Source organism: Balaenoptera musculus, chromosome 11 (assembly GCF_009873245.2).
Source record: "Balaenoptera musculus isolate JJ_BM4_2016_0621 chromosome 11, mBalMus1.pri.v3, whole genome shotgun sequence".
In the NCBI taxonomy this organism is placed as follows: domain Eukaryota; kingdom Metazoa; phylum Chordata; class Mammalia; order Artiodactyla; family Balaenopteridae; genus Balaenoptera; species Balaenoptera musculus.
Window position 1 is genome coordinate 20,877,867 of NC_045795.1, and position 19,423 is coordinate 20,897,289.

General features: G+C 42.0%; 4 protein-coding genes across 5 annotated transcripts; 2 read left to right on the forward strand and 2 right to left on the reverse strand.

Moving 5' to 3' along the window:
- Positions 1 to 4,771: 4,771 nt before the first annotated feature.
- Positions 4,772 to 16,429, reverse strand: LOC118903516. Its single transcript, XM_036868671.1, has 3 exons — positions 15,994 to 16,429; positions 6,344 to 6,614; positions 4,772 to 5,203 (listed from the first exon to the last, which is right to left on the reverse strand). Exons 1-3 carry the CDS (start codon positions 16,401 to 16,403, stop codon positions 4,772 to 4,774), a joined length of 1,113 nt encoding a protein of 370 aa, XP_036724566.1. The 5' UTR covers positions 16,404 to 16,429.
- Positions 6,213 to 6,601, forward strand: LOC118904000 (histone H2B type 1-L-like). The gene has a single exon (XM_036869627.1). It carries the CDS (start codon positions 6,221 to 6,223, stop codon positions 6,599 to 6,601), a length of 381 nt encoding a protein of 126 aa, XP_036725522.1. The 5' UTR covers positions 6,213 to 6,220.
- On the reverse strand, positions 16,296 to 18,370 carry LOC118903987 (histone H2A type 1-like). Of its 2 annotated transcripts, none has more exons than XM_036869613.1 (2): positions 17,921 to 18,370; positions 16,296 to 16,373 (listed from the first exon to the last, which is right to left on the reverse strand). In XM_036869613.1, the coding sequence occupies exon 1, from the start codon at positions 18,327 to 18,329 to the stop codon at positions 17,937 to 17,939; it is 393 nt and encodes a 130-aa protein (XP_036725508.1). In that variant the 5' UTR covers positions 18,330 to 18,370; the 3' UTR covers positions 16,296 to 16,373; positions 17,921 to 17,936. The 2 variants fall into 2 exon arrangements, with proteins under 2 accessions (XP_036725508.1, XP_036725506.1); XM_036869611.1 differs by lacking the exon at positions 16,296 to 16,373 and adding an exon at positions 17,158 to 17,243.
- Positions 18,371 to 18,710: 340 nt separating this feature from the next.
- Positions 18,711 to 19,106, forward strand: LOC118903997 (histone H2B type 1-C/E/F/G/I-like). The gene has a single exon (XM_036869625.1). The coding sequence runs from the start codon at positions 18,726 to 18,728 to the stop codon at positions 19,104 to 19,106; it is 381 nt and encodes a 126-aa protein (XP_036725520.1). The 5' UTR covers positions 18,711 to 18,725.
- Positions 19,107 to 19,423: the final 317 nt, after the last annotated feature.

Consider the following 19,423-nt stretch of genomic DNA (forward strand, 5'->3'; position numbering starts at 1 on the left):
TAGCTAAGCTGCTTGATTATTATTAGACTGCACTGCGTGGCTTGCGGGATCTTAGTTCCCCAACCAGGGATTGAACCCAGTCCATGGCAGTGAAAGTCCTAACCACTGGACTGCCAGGGAATTCCCTAAGCTACTTGTTTTAAAGTTAAGAAAATTGTGGCTTAGAAAGATGAAATGGCCAGAATCACCTTGTCAATAAATGATGGACCTGGGTCTCAAACACGAGTTTCTTTATTCCTAGTGTCATTTTCTGAGCACTGCTCCCCATCTATTATGTCAACTGGAAAAGGAGTAGAGTTCTCTATTTCCTTTTTAGGCTCATCCAGAAAAACATAACATTCATGTATTTCTATTTTAGGCCCTTTGTGAGCTATCCAATTCACAATCCCTTTGGAATGCACCAGAAGGGATTAAACACGATTCAATCAATGCTCTTCTAGTTTTACACTGGTTTATGTAAGTTAATATTCATATTCCTTTCCTTGGGACAGTTTCTAATTTACAAGGAAATCAGAACTTGTTTAACTCTTACTCCATCTCCCAAAATTTTTGTTGCAGTTAAAGCAGGTTAAAATGAACATCTTGGGATGGTCTTGATATTCTGCAGCAGGATGATGAGGGATCAGGAAGCTTATTCCTAGTCCCTGTATTTCATCAGTAAACCACATCCCTAGGAGGGTCTCCTGAAACACTCATCCTTGGATTTCTGATGTTCTTTTGCTGAACAAAGGTGGTCTGTCAATCACAGTGGCAAAAACCCAGGTTTAGAAAAACTCAATAGATCTACACTTAAAGGCGGCAAATATCAAGCAGGAGCCTGTGTGAGTAGTTGTCTCCAAAATATACCAAAAAAAAAAAAAGAAAGAAAGAAAGAAAAAAGGACGTCTTAGCATGGAAGGTGTGAAGGCATGTTCATATTTTCTTAGCTGCAGGAGGGTACTTATGCATATGGCATAGGTCTAAGCCAAAAGTAATTTTGGGGGCCAGGCTGAAGTCACTACTTTCTCCCTTCTACTTAGTAATTGCCTGACTCCTTGTAACTGGAGGAGGCAGATGGAACTCATGTCACTGTGTGGAGGCCTTGATTACTCATGTCACTCAGTCACTAAATCAGGTAGATGTTTAAATAAGTTTCAGTAACTGACAGTTTCTCCCCTCTCACATTCTCTCCTTATCCTCTCATACCTGGATGATTCCATGTTTCTTAACCAGTATCCTAACCAGTTTCTTCCTAACCAGTTTCTCCAGCCCCTAATTCCTAAATTCTGGTCATTCTGTCTTATAAAAATTGTCACTCTTGCCTTAGGTTCAAGTGAGAACTTTATAGCCTTTTTTCATAATGATACTTTCTGCTCACACTAACCAGCACTAATAACTCAAATTTACCTTTCTATTCCTTTTTGTTTTTGTTTGTTTTTTGTTTTTTGAACAACTTTAATCATCTGCAATTCCTTCTCTCCTTCTACCTGGGAGAATCTTTCCAATTTCATCTCAAGTTCCAACTCCATGAATAAATTCCCCTAATTAGAAAAATCTAGTTTCTCTGATAATGTGCTTTGATGACAATAATTGGGTACCATTATTATCAATGGAAAATTTATAATGCATCTATTCTTTTCTGTCATTAAACTAAACCCTAGGGCATTAGTCTTCTTTATCTTGTTTTCCCACTACTCTAGGTGTGTTTTAATTGACTGAGCTTTAAAATCCTGTCAAATGGGTGGAATTATCCCCATAATAATCAGATTCAGTGATTTTCTGTTTTTCTGTGGAAAGCTAAGTGTAATAAATCTCTGCCCCCTCTATGACCCTCCTCATGGCTTGACTTAGGCACTAGCTCCCTTACTTTCTGAGGTATGCCATCCAAGGTGTTGGGGCTACTGAAAAAAAAAAAAAAACAAACAAAACACCTTTGCAGTATAAAAGTCTTCAGATGTAAAATATCAATATTTACCTGTGTACATATGGAGTAGGCAGGATGTGGCAAAAGAATAAAATGGCATTTCTGAATTATCTTGATTTTTAGCTATCACTTCCATGAAATAAAGCTACTGGTCATTCAGAGATTATATACTTGTTTGTTTTTAAATTACATGTACTTATAGGCAACCAGGCAAGCCTGAAATGGTTATACAACTTAATTTTCCAACAGGTACAAATAAACTGTGACATGATTTAGATTTGTGATATTTCCCCAAGAAAATCAAAATTCATTAAAAAAATCTCATGTTAAACACTACCATTTCAATGTATGCCTTTAAGATTAAAAAAAAAGTGTGTGTGTGTGTATGTGTCTTAACAATCAAGATCATTGTTTGGATGATGGACAGGCTAAAAAATTGTCCAAGTTAATGTTATATTTTTATTGCTGTTCATCAATTATATTTCTGTGCCATTGGCTGTAATAATTGTAGTATAATAGAACACAGTTTTATATGATCCTGTACATTTTCAAAATCCACCCATTTCCTTTAACGTATTATGAAAATATTAAGATAAACATATCAGTCTTCCTATGACAGCTCTTCCAAGGAATAAAGCCTCAGGTGTAACTGTTGAGGATCATACTGATGATATTGTTTATTATAGCAATGCCAAAGGGGAAAAGTTTTGGCTCTATCCTTTTTAACTAAAACTTAGTTTCAGTTTCCTCATCTGTAAAGAACTAATAGAAAAAAAATTATGTATATTAGTAGAGAACTATTGAATTTACCTTATATTTTGGAGACTTCATAGACTAATACATGACGTCTGGCCAACTCAGTAATGCAACCACTCAATTAATGTTGATTATTTCTACGTGGTAAAACTATATAGTATTAAAGTTCCATGAACTCTATCAATCTTTTACTTCTGTAATCAGGAATAAACTGAATGGTAATTCCTGTTTGTTCAATAATTTTTATTTTAAATTCCAATTTGGCTAAATAATTTCCTGAGGGTTTGTTTTAGGCAAAGGACTGTTCTAGATGTTCTGATGGATTTAATAATACAACTAGGTGTTTTCTGTGCCCCCTTGGTTCTCATATCTTGACATCCACCATCTGGTGAGACAGAAACAGACATTAAAAAACTTACTGTGCTAGAATCTCAAAGAAAGTACAGGATATGGGAAAGTACGTTCTAATATGGAATGACTTTATGTAGCGTTACAAATATCTAACACTCCATTATTGAAATTATGAACAGTTAAACTTTTTTCTTTATACGGGTGCAGGCTCCCCAGTTCTCAGCACCCGAGTCTCAATGCCTGACAGACTTCCAAGAACAAAGATTTCTTTTATAAAACCTCTAGGACTTACAATGGCTAACTTGGCCTGTGTATTTATTTACAGCTTTGTTTCTGTTAAATTTACAACCTGACCTTTTTCCTTAGTGATCCTCAAGGGGAAACAGCCCATTAAAAAACAATAAATTAATAGAAGGCTCTCAATTTTGTAGTTAAGGATACCTCACCCATCTTGAACCTGAAATTTGCTGAAGTGTTTGAATAGACATAAAATCCTTCCAGACGGTCTACAGTAACCCAATTAGTAACAACCTTTCTACATTTCCAAATAACAGACTGTATAGTTTCAGAACAAAATTCCTTACTTTTTTCCCTTCAGCTACCAGTTTAGAAATAGTGAAGAATTTGTTACTTCCACAAGAGGGGAATATCGTTTCAATACAGAATAGTATAACACTGCTGTTTTGTAGGGATGAGAAGAAAGCGAAGACAGTATTTTCTGCAATAGAGAACTCTCAAGCTTACAGCTGATTTTCATGTTTTACTGACAAATATGAGGTACTTTCATAAGATTTGATTTAGAGATTAAGATAGGGAATTTAGGAAAACAGAAAAAGACTCCTTTAATGGCGTCTGCTGAAAGGCTCATGATTCGTGCATTCGAGTTCATTCGATTTTTTCCTACTCAGAGACCACCCAGCTGCCCCTGTTGGTTGCTTTGGCCCTTTGTAGAGAGACCTGGTGGGTAAAGACCGCCACCAAGTTCTCAGGAGCTGTCAAGGTCTTCCCTTTGGTGATAAAGCTAATAACCTAAGCCTTGGCTCCGTTTTAGGGGTGGTCGTGGTATATCCGTGACCATTCTCAACAGGGTCCTGTTGGTTGCTAACGAGCTGGGCCTCACAATTCTGGTGAGCAAGGGCACCCTGGTGTAGACCAAGCGTTTAGCCACGCCTAAATGTACCAAACCTACACCAAATAAGACAAACGGAGGTGTGCAAGTAAAGCCGTGGAGGCAGTTCCTACACTGAAACTTAAAAATAACAGGCTTTTTAGAACTTCCCTGGCGGTGCAGTGGTTAAGACCGCCTGTCAATACAGGGGACACGGGCTTGAGCCCTAGTCCAGGAAGATCCCACATGCCACGGAGCAACTAAGCCTGTGTGCCAGAACTGCTGAGCCCACGCACTGCAACTACTGAGTCCACGTGCTGCAACTATTGAAGGCCTAGAGCCCGTGCTCTGCAAGAGAAGCCACTGCAATGAGAAGCCCGCGCACAACGAAGAGTAGCCCCCGCTCGCCGCAACTAGAGAAAGCCCACATGCAGCACTGAAGACCCAACACAACCCCTCCGCCCCCAAAAAATAAACACCATAGGCTTTTTAAAGAGCTTAATTCCGAGACTCTCTCCGCAAAGGTCTCTCGGGACTGCGCGAAATTTATGCTCTTAATGACCAAGTACTACCGCACCTTTTATAGATCAAGTGATTGGCTCTGAAAAGAGCCTTTGGGTTTATAGTTATCACTCGATTAAGAAAGCCAATATTTACGGCCCTCTCCCGCGGATGCGGCGAGCAAGCTGGATGTCCTTGGGCATAATAGTGACGCGCTTGGCGTGGATGGCACACAGGTTGGTGTCCTCGAAGAGCCCCACCAGGTAGGCCTCACACGCCTCCTGCAGCGCCATCACGGCCGAGCTCTGGAAGCGCAGGTCGGTCTTGAAGTCCTGCGCGATCTCGCGCACCAGCCGCTGGAACGGCAGCTTGCGAATCAGCAGCTCCGTGGACTTCTGGTAGCGGCGGATCTCGCGCAGGGCCACCGTGCCGGGCCGGTAGCGGTGCGGCTTCTTCACGCCGCCTGTGGCCGGTGCGCTCTTCCGGGCCGCCTTGGTGGCCAGCTGCTTGCGCGGCGCCTTACCACCGGTGGACTTGCGAGCGGTCTGCTTAGTACGAGCCATAATGAGAGATTGCAAACACTGCTACAACTACAAGCCGTGCTGTTCTTGCTCTTATTTATAAAGGCTAAGTCCTCCTGATTGGTCCGAATCTTCAAATTCCGCGCCATGAATTAAGTAACTGGATAAGCCTTGTGATTGGATACCAGGTCTCACTTTAGAAAATCTAGATCTGTTGCAGTATGCTCTATATTTTCTCGCTTAAAGTCCTCCGCCATTTATTCACCCTGTATGTTACATGTTTTATATATACCTTAATTGGTTTTGTTTTAATCCCCTTGTTCGGAATTAAGTTTGGGAAGAGACGAAAATGAACGTTCCAGAGTTCTGAGCCCTTTCAAAAACTCCGGTTTTGAATGTAATTGATCGAGTTCAGTTTCGTCACTTATCAAAGGTTCTGATTTTGAATAACGTTTTATTTTAGCAATGCAAGCACCATATTACATAATTCCCAGCCCTCCAACAAACGCTGGCATCACTTCCAGACACTGTTCCTAGGAAACATGAAAATACTACCGCCGTTGAAATGTGACGATCCTTAATTCTTGGTAAAGCTTAAGTGTTGACGACTTTGATCAAGCCGAATTGGGAATGCCAATGGCATAATTTTGAAAATATTTATACATTTAGCTAATTTCTATGTTCTGTTTTCTAGAATCACTAACCCGGTAACTGAATTTTGGCAGAAAACTAGTCATAAATTTGTATCGGGCGTTTGTCTCTTTAGGTCCGGATCTAGAGAGAAACAAGGCTCACAAGTAGATACTTCCGGACAAGACATTAATTTTTTGCACTATTTTGAAAACGAAAGTTATTTTTTCTGATGGTGGGGGTGGGGATATCTAGTGTTAGTTCCAGTTAAACAGCCAATCAAAAAGCAGATTTGAAATCACCTTATTTGCATAAAAGGTTTCTACTGGCTGATTTGACCCAATCAGGAATTGAGATAGATTAAGCACCTATTTGCATAGAAGCCCTACAAAAATAGGCCAACATTGAAACAGGTGTTGTCAGTTTTTGTCTGTTTGATAACTTTACACCATGCCTGAGCTGGCTAAATCTGCTCCTGCTTCCAAGAAGGGTTCTAAGAAGGCGGTGACCAAGGCGCAGAAGAAGGATGGTAAGAAGCGCAAGCGCAGCCGCAAGGAGAGCTATTCCGTGTACGTGTACAAGGTGCTGAAACAGGTGCACCCGGACACTGGTATTTCGTCCAAGGCCATGGGCATCATGAATTCGTTCGTCAATGACATCTTTGAGCGCATCGCGGGCGAGGCGTCGCGCCTGGCGCATTACAACAAACGCTCGACCATCACCTCCAGGGAGATCCAGACGGCCGTACGCCTTCTGCTGCCCGGGGAACTGGCCAAGCACGCTGTGTCCGAGGGTACCAAGGCTGTCACCAAGTACACCAGTTCCAAGTAAATGTTTCCAGGTGCTGTTAAATCCAAAGGCTCTTTTCAGAGCCACTCACATTTTCAAAAGGGGCTCTAATGCTGCATAGTATTCGTTTCTAGAGAGAAGGCCAGGTTTGAAAATTGACTAATAAGCATCTTTACTATTATGATTTCTTCAGAAATAGAGCTATTTTTACTGAGCAGAAATAATTTTAGCAAGCACAGAGCAGAGAAACAGTTTTATATTAAGAACTGAGAAGTCAGTTTTATTTGCTGAGCTATTAAGAATTTTACTAGTCGGACCATCAAATAATTGTGAAATCTTTAGTTACTCACGTAATAGAGAAAAGGAAGGGGTAAGAAACCTCAAGTAGCCTGAAAATAAAACCTCTATTTTTGGGTAGAGTCCTTGGCTGGCAGCCCAGTGAGTCGTTTAGTCAGTCTTTCCTTAAGGCTGATTGTAATTAGCAACAATACAATTTCAGCTACAGATTTTCAAAATACCCTGAGACTAAGGATCATACACGACAGGCTACCTGCAATGTCGATCAGAGTTCTTGCTGTTCTCACTTTTGATAAGTCCACTTGTGGCCATTTCTCTGCTGGATTGGGGAGGGTGGGGGGGGAGTTGCAGAGTATTGTGAGATCATAGATCTGAGTGTGCCCAAGATTCTTCTCTAAATGAACTCTTGAGTTGAAAAACTAGGACTCTGATTTTATTTTATTTTTTTATTTTTATTTTTTTTTAAATTCACCAGTTTGTTGTTTTTTTTAATTAATTTATTTATTTATGGCTGTGTTGGGTCTTCGTTTCTGTGCGAGAGCTTTCTCTAGTTGCAGCAAGCGGGGGCCACTCTTCATCGCGGTGCGCGGGCCTCTCACTATCGCGGCCTCTCCCGCTGCGGAGTACAGGCTCCAGACGCGCAGGCTCAGTAGTTGTGGCTCACGGGCCTAGTTGCTCCGCGGCATGTGGGATCTTCCCGGACCAGGGCTCGAACCCGTGTCCCCTGCATTGGCAGGCAGATTCTCAACCACTGCGCCACCAGGGAAGCCCCCTGATTTTATTCATTCATTAATTGAGAGCCTATTAAGTTTCAAAAAGTGACAGGTACTAGGGACAGAGCAATGAGCAGGATAGAAACAATCTCTCTCCTCACAGGGCTCATAGTCTAAAATGAATATTTAGACGGTACCCAAATGAACAGAAGGGAAGCATCAGTCTAAACGTCACTTTAGCATTGCCAAAAGCTGAACTGACTTAACCTTAAATTTTTAATTTCCCTGGAGGCAATTCTGGAAAGGAGGTGGAGTAAAAGAGATGGCAAGGGAAGAGGAGACAGTAAAGGAGAGAAAGGAATCACAAAAATGTGCAGAGTTCAAGTTTGTATTTAAGGACTATGGTTAACAACAGATGTTATATATTTACATTTTCAGGTGACCATGTTTTATCATTGGTCCACAAGAATTTTGTATTGGTCCTAGTGCTGTGACTTACTGAAATGTAGGATCTTACTGAAATGTAGAAAGGAATACTATACTAACAAATCTTGCCCATTATTCCTCTTAAAGATTCTCCTTAATAAGATTTTTTCTTTTTTTAATGTGTACCTGTATGACTTAGTATTAGATACCCCTAGAAGTGACAGACAGCCTAAAATAGTCAGTGGTTAAGCAAAATTAAAGTCTTTTTCTCTATATGTGGCTCAGGCCTGGAATGGGCGCTCCACTCTCCTTAGGGAACTCATCCCTTTCTATGTATAAGGTATGTTCGCTCTATTATTTGAGAATATTCTCAAATATATTCTATTGAATTCTACTATGGAGAGCCTACCAAGAACAAACTGGATGGATGAAATTCATAAATATTAAGTAGGTAATTCATAAGTAGGAAACATATAAGAAATGTTGGATAGGTAAGCAAGGCATTTATGAGATACAAAATTCAGAAGCTGTATTTACTGTAAATCATTAAGTTAGTACCTCGTGAGATGTTAGACATAGAGAAAGTAGAGCTTGTGTGTGCTACATGGAGATAGAAAGTGATGAAAGAACCAAGAAGTGCCAAGTATTTGTAAGACACTAAGTATTTATGAAGTACCCAATATTTATGAGTTCTTAAACTGACCACCCATTGGTGACTCCCATTTTGGTACCATTTGCCCTCTACAGACAACATGCACATAAAAGACATGTTTGCTTGGTATGTCACTGGTGACCTCCCTAGATGGGAGGCTGTATACTCAGCCCTGCATCTCTCCAACAGAGCAAGCATGTGTTGGCTCCAAATCACTTCCATCTGCTGGTTCCCTTTGCTCAAAGTCCAACCTAGTTCTCAGCAGAGAAGAAATTCAAAGGAAGGCAGGGAGTGAGAGGAGAGAGAGGGAGAGGGGAGGGTCAGAGAGAGATAGGAGAGAGGGAGGGGGAGGAGAATGGGGAGAAGAGGAGGAAGGGGAGGTTTCACATGAAAAGTGAAACCAAGGATTCAACTGATCTTTTGCAACCTATCTGAAATGTGTTCATTTGTCCAGTATCTTTTCCCTTGTTTCTTGCTATATATTTAAAATTGATTCAATAAAATTAATCAGGGAACTTAAATCGGTCTGTGAGACTTTATGTTCTATGACCTTGGAAATGGCCTGCCTGGTAGTGTATTTGGAGGCTACCACTGCATTAAGGTAATTTCTCACATGTCATTCTAGTTGTCATTCTTAATAAGATATGGTCCCTGTTACCTAGGACATATAACATTGTTCTATAGAGCAAATAATAATGTATACAAATATAGAACAGTAATGAAATATGCTTAAAATTGAAGGGCTTTGAGGCTCACTACCTGGGCTGAAATTTGTTGTCACCATTTACTAGCCAGGTGACCTTGGGCATTATGCAGAATCATTCAGCATGCTTCCCCATCTGTAGAGATAATACAGTAACTCTTATAGGTGACTTGCTCAAGCATATTTAGTGTTGGGACTACCCCAGAACTCTGTTGTTTCAATGCTCTGTCTACCACTATCAGGAAAGAACAGAGGACTTGTGCATAGTGATTTTAGAAGATACACAGGTTTTCTGGAAAGAGAAATAGGGCAAGTGTGGATATCTGAGGTGACATATACATGATACTAACTTCAGGGCCCCAGTTCTGCACAGATAAACTCTATAAACCTTAAGAGGTAGAGGCACACTGGCTGTTAACCTCTTCTTCCTGAGCCCTCAGAGACCTTGTTTCCCAGCTTCCCTTGTAGTTGGGTGTGGCCTTCTTAGGCCACATAGCTGAGTTCCTAACAATGGAATGTAAATAAAAGTAGTTTGACATTTTCAGGTCTGGGGCATAATAACCTCCCACGAAGACTTTCCAAGCTCTTTCCCCTCCCAAGACAAAAGTGTTTTAGAAACAAAACAGGCCCAAAATAGAGTTATGTCATCACACCAAGACTTAATTACAGTTTTGGCTTCCCCAGAAATGAAATCTTAAACTAGTCAATCAGGAATTGCCTGATCAGCACCAGTTAGGTAATCAGCCGGCCAGACCCCTGCCAAACCCTAAAGGAAAGCAACCTTGCAATAAGCTACCCACTTTTTTTCCTAGTGTAACTTCCCTGTTCCTGCTCCCTTCTGCCTAGAAAAGTCTTTTATTTTGTACAGCTCCTCACAGCTCTCTTCTTTCTGCTAGACTGGATGCTGCCTGATTCATGAATCACTGAATAAAGCCAATAAGATCTTTAAAATTTACTCCATTGAATTTTATTTTTTAACATGTGAAAGCAATGTGTTTAGGATGATTGAGACACCTGGGCTCCAGAACCACTGCTTGGAAGAAAGAGCTACCTGCTGATCTAGAACACCCTTTCTGGACCTCATAAAAGCAGAGAATAAACTTGCAATAAGCTGTAAGGTTGTCAATTGAAAAAATAATAATAATAATAACATAAAAGTTGAGAATTATGTTATATTCAGCAGGTATATGGAGGACTTAAGCCCAGGAGACAGCCTCTCAGATAGCTCTGAGGGACTGGTCCTGAAGAGGTAAAGGAGGAGCCAGGATATATAGGAGTTTTTGAAAAAAAACAAAAACGAAACAAACAAAAAAAAAAACAACACAAAAAAAATAGGTAGTTGGAATGTCAAAAGATTACTGTTAAAGAAAACAGCCATCTCAAGTTAATGAATTTAGCCCTTCTCTATATCTGGGAAGATGCAAGAGTCTGGGCTCACTGAAATCATTCCTTTGATATATATGTAGCTTAACTATCTAGGGCCAGGATCCTGTTTTTCTCCATCCTGAAGCCCCTCAGGGTGCACAGTTGGGGCGGTTGCAGGGGCTGATGGCTTAGATGGCCGCCACATCCTTAGTTTACTGATATGGCAGGTGACATTCTTCGTCCACAAGGTTTGGGGGTTTATCTTAATATACCCTCCGCCAAGGAAGGGTCCCGATCTCTATTTTCTAAAAGGAAGTTCTGTTACTTGTTGCTGGATCTCAAACCTTGTAGAACCAGATGGCTAGCTACATTCTTTAGTTGGCAAAGGATAGAGGACATTTTCTTCCTTCCCGACAGTTTCATAGTTATCTGGCAAAACCTGAAGGACACCAGTTTTCCATTCTTTCCTTGAACACTACTTATTAAAAATGAAAGTAATTAATAGTTTACACACCATAATGAAAATCCCTGCATTTGGACTGCAGTCTCTCCCAATAGGAAGGGTTCAGAAGAGATGTGATCTCTTAGTTCTGTGCCAAGACACAGCTATAGCTCAAGATCTGCAGTTGAGAACATGTAACACCTTTATCATAAATAAATAAATTTATTTTAATTGTTTTATTTTTAAAATCATGGGTTTGGCCATCAAATCATCACCATTTTGAAGGTTTTAATATAGAGTTCTATTAGCCATGAGCCAACAGATGAGCAGTTTTATTTATATTTGGGGACTTATCCATAATTAGCCAATGTAATCTCAGAAAATTTACTTGTTACAGTGTATAAGGCCTTTTTAGAAATATTACATTTGGATTCTCTTTTTTCTGAAAAGTAAAACGATGATGGTGATTATTTGGAACCTCAAAATAGCTTACTTTTTATTTTAAATAAATTATCAAATAATTAATAGTCTTTCCTTAATCACTGGTATCCTTGAATCAGGCTGGCAGTCCTCCCTGGGATTAGTACTCATCTCTTCCTGCCCCGGCCTCAGTTTACCATCTGAATTGGGTGTGCTCAGGAAACTAGAACAATACTTTTTGGGGAAAAAAAAAAAAATGTGTAAAATCACTGCTGAGCTTGAGACTTGAAACTCCAGCTTGAGAAAACAGAAGAGGAACCTGGTTCTATCTAGTTGGTTATAAGACCTGCGACCATCATTCCAAGTGATGGTGCCAACACAGGACCTTCGCAATCACGGTTTCTTCTCTGTGGAATGATCTTCTTACAGATGTATGAAGACCCCTCTCCTTTCCAAGCTTCATGACACTGGCTTTCATGTCTCATCTCAGTTGTGAAGCTTTCCCCACCCATCTTATTTAAAATGACAACTATCCACCACCCATCTCCCACTCTGTGGCAGTCCTTAATCCCCTTGGTCTGTTTTCTTTGTGTTTTCTTAATCCTCTTTACCTACCAAAAGACTGTTTATCTTTATTTTCTGTCTCCCACAAGAATCGTTGGTGAGCTCTGCACAGTAGGATCTTTGCCATGTTATGCATTGCTCTTTCCAGCGCCTAGAACATTGTTGAGCACATAATAAGCACTCAAAAAGTTTTTGATGAATGGATGGATGGATGAAGTAAAATGTACATATGCACATAACACAAAACGTCCATCCATTCTCTAGTGCTGGAGATAAAGTCCATGACAGTTTTATCCAAATGAACCCCTGTGAGAGGTAGTTCCCTTCACTATGCTTCCATTTCTTCATCATCATGTTTGAGCTGATAACGGTCCCCCAACCCACAGAGTTATTGTGAGGATTAAATTAAATAATCCATATAGGCACTAAATTACAGACTTTGAATTGATAAAATCATGAATCTCTTACCACCTGGACAGTTCCCAAGGCCGGTATTGTTAACATCTCTACTTGGTAAATGACATAATAAAGACCAAGAGTGCTACATGGACCTTGCAACTCAGGGGGCTTGCATTCAGCCAGAAGGTCACTAGTGACTGACCCAGTGATATAAAGCTGGATAGCTCACCACTGTTCCTGATACAAAAACCCCTTGCCTGGTTCCTGAAGACATTTGATTTTCAATTCAAATAAATCGTTTGTTACCTGAGGGTAAACAATTTGCCTGTGGCCATAAAACGAGTAAATTGAAGTACTATGCTATGAGTCACCTTTAACCCCAAATGTTTATATTTTATAAATGATTTTCTCTTTTCTCCCTAACTATAAATCCTCCAGGTCAGCTTCTATTTTCAAGGTTTGAATAGCACAAAATAAAGAAAAATAGGCCTTGATTTTTGTGCTGGAGCACAACTGAGACTACCTGAAAATAAAGCAGAACCTGATTAAATGAGAGAGAGGGACACAAAACTCCTATGCGCAACTCCTCTCAAGACCTTCCATCTCACTCAGAGGAAAAGCCTAATTCCTTACCGTGACTTACAAGCCCTTGCATGATCTGGCTTCCTTTCATTTCTCTGTCATTATTTCCTCCTACAGCGCCCAGCCCACTCCACTCCACATAGCCACCCCGGCACCTCAACATTCCTCCTTCTCTCTCTCTTTTTTTTTTTTTAGAATTTATTTATTGATTGATTTTTGGCTGCGTTGGGTCTTTGTTGCTGCATGCGGGCTTTCTCTAGTTGCGGCGAGCGGGGGCTCCTCTTCGTTGCGGTGCGTGGGCTTCTCATTGCAGTGGCTTCTCTTGTTGCGGAGCACGGGCTCTAGGCGTGCGGGCTTCAGTAGTTGCTGCACGCGGGCTCAGTAAGTTGCAGCACGCGGGCTCAAGAGCGCAGGCTCAGTAGTAGTGGCGCATGGGTTTAGTTGCTCCGCGGCATGTGGGATTTTCCCAGACCAGGGCTCGAACCCGCGTTCCTTGCCTTGGCAGGTGGATTCTTAACCACTGCGGCACTCATCAGGGAAGACTCTTGTTCTCTCTTTCCACAACTTCTTCCTCACAACTCTTTGCTGAAATAACTACCTCCTTACTGCCGTCTTCATTGGTCACCTTATCTAAATTTCAACTCCCCATGACAATCCTTATTCTTGCTTTATTGTTCTTCTCGCCATCTTACATATTACATATGATACTTATTTATCTGATTTATTGTCTATCCCAGGGTCAAATGTAAATTCCATGAGAGCAAAGAATCTTGTCTGTTTTGTTCTCCAAGTATATTCCCAGTGCACAGAACAGCATCTGGCACATTGTAAACCCAACAAATGTATGTGGAATAAATAAATTTAAAAAGTCATCAATGTTAAATGCTGTTTGTTGGGGGAGTAATCATGGCATCACAATTAGGTTTTAAAATAGATGTATATTAAAATGTTGAGAGAGGAAATGATATGATTTGCTTGACAATAATCAAGGCAATAATCAAGGTAGAAGAGGTATAGATAAATTTGGCCAATGTTGATGTTGAGGCTGGGTGAGGAGTACCTAGGGTCTGTTAAACTATTATTTCTACTTCCATATATTCTCAAATGTTGCATAATAAAAAAATTTTTTTTAAGTTTTAAAAAATGAAACAATATCCAGGGTGGGGGGTGGGGGTGGGGAGATAAATTCCTAAATAATTAAAAAAAAAAAAAAAGGCTATGGAGAAAGGCCACCTGAAAGACCAAACAGGACCTTGTGCTAATCTGTACAGGAAAGCCCAATGTGAAGACAGAGAGGTATCCACTCTCCAGGATGTTCCTCCGTGTAGCATCCCTGAAAACCTAGTAATGTCAACCACTGAAAGCAGCTACATTTCTCAATATAGACTCACATTACCCCTGTCCTCAGAAATTGCTATAAAAGCCAAATACTATTTGATTCATTGCAGTGAGATAAACTGTCATCAAGCAAGCCAGAAAGTCCTCCTTTGGAACTACAAGGAAAGCCTGATTCAGTTAGGTAACTCCTTGCTAAGCCTGGAGTCCAACAGGAGCTAACCACAAGATTGGAATTTATGCAATATTTAGTCCCGGCCCTAGCTACCTATTGGAAGCACCTGAGTTTTAATAATTACTGTTGCCTGGGCCCACCTCATACAATTATAGTCATACTGATTGGACCCCAAGCAAAAATATTTTAATAAAAACTCCAGTTGACTGTAATGTGCAGTCACCACTGAGACCACTGATCCACAATGAAATCAAACTCTAGAGGCACCTTGTTATGTGCAACTGCTTGACAGAAATTTCATTCTATTACATAAATAAGTGTAGTTTGCAAATGCTTTCTCCTGGTAAGAGTTCACAGACAGGTTGCTTTTCTTGATGAGACCAAAAACACCATTTTAAAAAATAGACTTCTTAACCTAGCGCTCATAAGAATCACTTGGGGTGAACTGGGTACAACGTAGATTCTGACTCAGTAGACCTGGGTTGGGTCTGAAAATCTACGTTTCTAGCAAATTCCCAAGTGATGTACATGCTGCTGGTGGTAGGCCACACTTTGAGTAGTGAAACTGTAGAAGCCAGCAGGGTTCTCTTTCTTGGGTTCTGCTACCAATAAGTTTATTAGAAATCCTGACTGAGAGGTCTAATTTTTTTTATAGAAGTCAACTATCAGCAAAACAACGCCCTCACTGTTCTCTGTGTAAAAGGTCAAACATTTCGCGGGAAAGCCAAAGCTGTTTCACTTTTAACTTGGCAGAGATTGGAACTGAACAAATTGAGGTCTCAGAGAAATTAGAAAGCAACGACAAACGCTCTAGCTTCTCAATTGTCAATGCCCAAACATGTGGGAACAAAGCTTTAGAAGGGGTAAACAGCAAATCCACTCACCTTCACCCAAATTCAACCTTTTGTGGGTAAAGCAGCTCACCTTCCATACATAATCCACGTACTCAAATAACCCAACCTTCACATCACAACGATCACTGCTCCTTCCAAACTACCTAAAACACGGCTTATTCTGTTGCCAAACCTACCAATCCCCCAGTCCACCTGCATATGCTTATATTACATTTCCCACGAGACAGCTAAGTTCCTACTTTTGAGCAACTTTTGCACATAACCTACCAATTGAAGGTATACAAAGCTGCCAGAATTTAATTAACTGAAATAGTACAGACAGTTGTAAAGTTACACGACACTCCCAAAAAACAAGTTTACCCAGTAACTCATGAGGAAATCTCCACCTTGACATCCCAAAGCAAAACTCACTGAAAAAGAACAGACTAAATGACAGCTATTTTAAAGAAAATGTGGGTGGCTCTTAAAAGAGCCTTTTTAGTTGGATTGAGATAGCTGGGGAAGCTTTACGCCCTCTCCCCGCGGATGCGGCGAGCAAGCTGGATGTCCTTGGGCATGATGGTGACGCGCTTGGCGTGGATGGCACACAGGTTGGTGTCCTCGAAGAGCCCCACCAGGTAGGCCTCGCACGCCTCCTGCAGCGCCATCACGGCCGAGCTCTGGAAGCGCAGGTCGGTCTTGAAGTCCTGCGCGATCTCGCGCACCAGGCGCTGGAACGGCAGCTTGCGAATCAGCAGCTCCGTGGACTTCTGGTAGCGGCGGATCTCGCGCAGGGCCACCGTGCCGGGCCGGTAGCGGTGCGGCTTCTTCACGCCGCCCGTGGCCGGTGCGCTCTTCCGGGCCGCCTTGGTGGCCAGCTGCTTGCGCGGCGCCTTACCGCCGGTGGACTTACGCGCAGTTTGTTTAGTTCGAGCCATCGTAAGAAAACAAAAGAAAAGAAACAAAGTCGGCAAATAAGTAGGAAGAGGTCCTCCTTTATATATCCTCAGAAACGTTCCGATTGGCCTTGCGCTATTTCAAAAGCCCCGCGAAACAAAACCATTGGCTGAAGAGTCAACGCAGTGATTGGTGAAGTACTAGAGACTCTGATTGGATGAAATACTCCACATTTCGATCCCTCTTTTTGTTATAGTCTGCGACCCAAACGAACTAATTTTCTAATGTTCTAGTTCAGCGCATCTCAAATTATAAATAAGGAACCACTTGGGGATCGTGGAAGATGCCAATTCTGATTCAAATCTATGTAATGGGGCCTAGAATTCCGAGGACTACGCTTTAAGAACAGATTTACCTATATTCTTTTTTCTCCGTGGTTACTTTTTCTGAACTGAACTTAGATTCCCCTGGGCTGCCACTCCCTATCTCCACTGGGAAACCACGGGGAAAGCGACGGGTCGGGGACGACCGGCAAACAGTGCGCAACAAATGTTTGACTTTCCTATGGTGGCCAAATGGGATTTTGCTTCAGTTTGTTCCAGCAGAAATTAGTTAAGATAGCCTCCATCATGTTGAACTCTATTCTTTTAGCCCAGTCAGCCAGTCTCTCAGAGATTTCTTTTTTACTTAACTTCACTTTGAAAATGATTATTTTCTAGTTAGAATTGTACTATGCACCTGGTGTTTACTTCTCCGAGAAAACACTCCCTTCCTCAGTGAACATTTTTCATTCCAGAAAGATCACGGTGCGATAACCTCAAGCACCACCAGAGCCAGTCCCAGGACCGCCGGACGCCATCTTTGATGATTTTGAAATTTTCCTGAAGTAAAAAAGAACGCAAAATTGCATTCTTATCTGCGGCCCTATTTTCCACTCTTAGACTGTATAAGATTCCTTCCTATTCTCTCAAGGGAGGGCACAGTCTTGAGAGCACTAGCCTGCCGTGGTCTCCTTTGCCTGGCAAAGCAATAAAAGCTACTCTTTTCTACTTCACCCAAAACTATGTCGCCGCTTACTATTCGGCACGGGTGAACAGAGGCCGAGTTTCGGCAACAAGTTCAGAACTTGAAAAGCCCGCGCTGATCTGATTTGCCAGCCGTTCTTTCGTTTGGCTGTTTCAAACGTCTTAGTGACATTCTAAGCTACCACCCCCCACCCGCCTTTTCCGCAAGATAGAATGTTTCCCTTCTCGCTAAATAACCAAACTACCCCAGGTTTTAAAAACGTTACCAAAACTTGCTTTTTCATCGCTACTAAAAGCCCTTGCTTACGGTACTAACCATTTTTTTGTAGAAGTCCTGCTTCCCTGAATCACATTTCAAGCAGTTCCTTTAGATACCAAAGATAATTTGCGATAATAATCTGTGGCGATTATCCAGTGGCTTTAACCGCGTAAGTTTCATAGACCCAGCCCAAGTTTAGTTACAAGCTTTTTTAAGTGTGAAAATGTGGACGGCTCTGAAAAGAGCCTTTGGGTAAAAAGTTATAGACACGCACTGATATTGGGATACGTTCACTTGCCCTTGGCCTTGTGGTGGCTCTCAGTCTTCTTGGGCAGCAGTACAGCCTGGATGTTGGGCAGGACGCCGCCCTGAGCGATAGTGACTTTGCCCAGCAGCTTGTTGAGCTCCTCGTCATTGCGGATAGCCAATTGCAGGTGACGCGGGATGATGCGCGTCTTCTTGTTGTCGCGGGCCGCGTTACCCGCCAACTCCAGGATCTCGGCCGTCAGGTACTCCAGCACCGCTGCCAGGTACACCGGAGCGCCGGCCCCAACCCGCTCGGCGTAGTTGCCCTTGCGGAGCAGGCGGTGCACACGGCCCACGGGGAACTGCAGCCCGGCCCGCGAGGAGCGAGTCTTGGCCTTGGCACGTACCTTACCACTCTGTTTCCCCCGACCAGACATGACGAAACACTAAGAACAGAACAAAAACCAAAGAAAATGACCCTCAGAACACAAGAAACTAAACTATTATACTCTGCGGCGGTTTGGTAAAACAGCCTGTGCGATTGGCCGAACACAAACCTTAGCCAATCAAAAGCCAGTTCTAAAACAACAACGTTACTAATTTACATAGAGAGTTTGTAATTGAAAGGTCAAATTATGTAAGGTTGAGCTAAGGGAAGAGCCAATGAGACTTTGTAATAAAGAGCCTATCAGAGATTAGGATGCTGAAAAGACCAATCACAAATCGTAATTCTGCCATCTCTAATTTGCATACAGACCAAACAAATACTGAGGCCGGTTGCTAGTGGGCGTATTTGTTTCTCGTTCGTTACCTGGTGGGGCTTTGGTTTTGCGATGCCTGAACCAGCTAAGTCCGCTTCTGCTCCTAAGAAGGGCTCCAAAAAGGCAGTGGCTAAGGCTCAGAAAAAGGACGGCAAGAAGCGCAAGCGCAGTCGCAAGGAGAGCTATTCCGTGTATGTGTATAAGGTGTTGAAGCAGGTTCATCCGGATACCGGTATTTCTTCCAAGGCCATGGGTATCATGAATTCATTTGTCAACGACATTTTCGAGCGCATCGCGGGCGAGGCGTCGCGTTTGGCGCATTACAACAAACGCTCGACCATCACGTCCAGGGAGATCCAGACGGCCGTGCGCCTGTTGTTGCCCGGAGAGTTGGCCAAGCATGCCGTGTCCGAGGGCACCAAGGCTGTTACCAAGTACACCAGCTCCAAATAAGCTCGCTTCCTCTCTAATAACTCAAGGCTCTTTTAAGAGCCACCCACATTGTCTCTTAAGGGTCTGTAACTCAAGACTTCAAAATTATATTTATGTATGACCATCAAGGAAAGAGAAAAAGCTCTGAAAGCTTCGGAAAATTACTCTTTCGTAAGAGACGTTTACATTTATAAGAGAAATATTTCTTTTGTATGGGTGTCTCTTACTGTAGCAGGAAGAGGAGGATGGCCGAATCTCTTATCTATGGAAAAGCCCCCAACTTAAATCTGCATAACAACGTTACCCGTGTTTCCTGTGCTTTTCCTGGTTGCCTCCCA

What these genes read in the sequence shown, in the direction of transcription:
- LOC118904000 (XM_036869627.1), top strand. Translation starts at nt 6,221, where the DNA reads ATGCCTGAGCTGGCTAAATCTGCTCCTGCTTCCAAGAAGGGTTCTAAG.
- LOC118903516 (XM_036868671.1), bottom strand. Translation starts at nt 16,403, where the DNA reads ATGGCTCGAACTAAACAAACTGCGCGTAAGTCCACCGGCGGTAAGGCG. An exon ending in ATCCGCGGGGAGAGGGCGTA is followed by an intron (nt 6,615 to 15,993) that starts AAGCTTCCCCAG and finishes TGGATTTAACAG; the next exon opens with CACCTGGAAACATTTACTTG. An exon ending in TGTTTCAGCACCTTGTACAC is followed by an intron (nt 5,204 to 6,343) that starts GTACACGGAATA and finishes TTGTAGTTGTAG; the next exon opens with CAGTGTTTGCAATCTCTCAT.
- LOC118903987 (XM_036869613.1), bottom strand. Translation starts at nt 18,329, where the DNA reads ATGTCTGGTCGGGGGAAACAGAGTGGTAAGGTACGTGCCAAGGCCAAG.
- LOC118903997 (XM_036869625.1), top strand. Translation starts at nt 18,726, where the DNA reads ATGCCTGAACCAGCTAAGTCCGCTTCTGCTCCTAAGAAGGGCTCCAAA.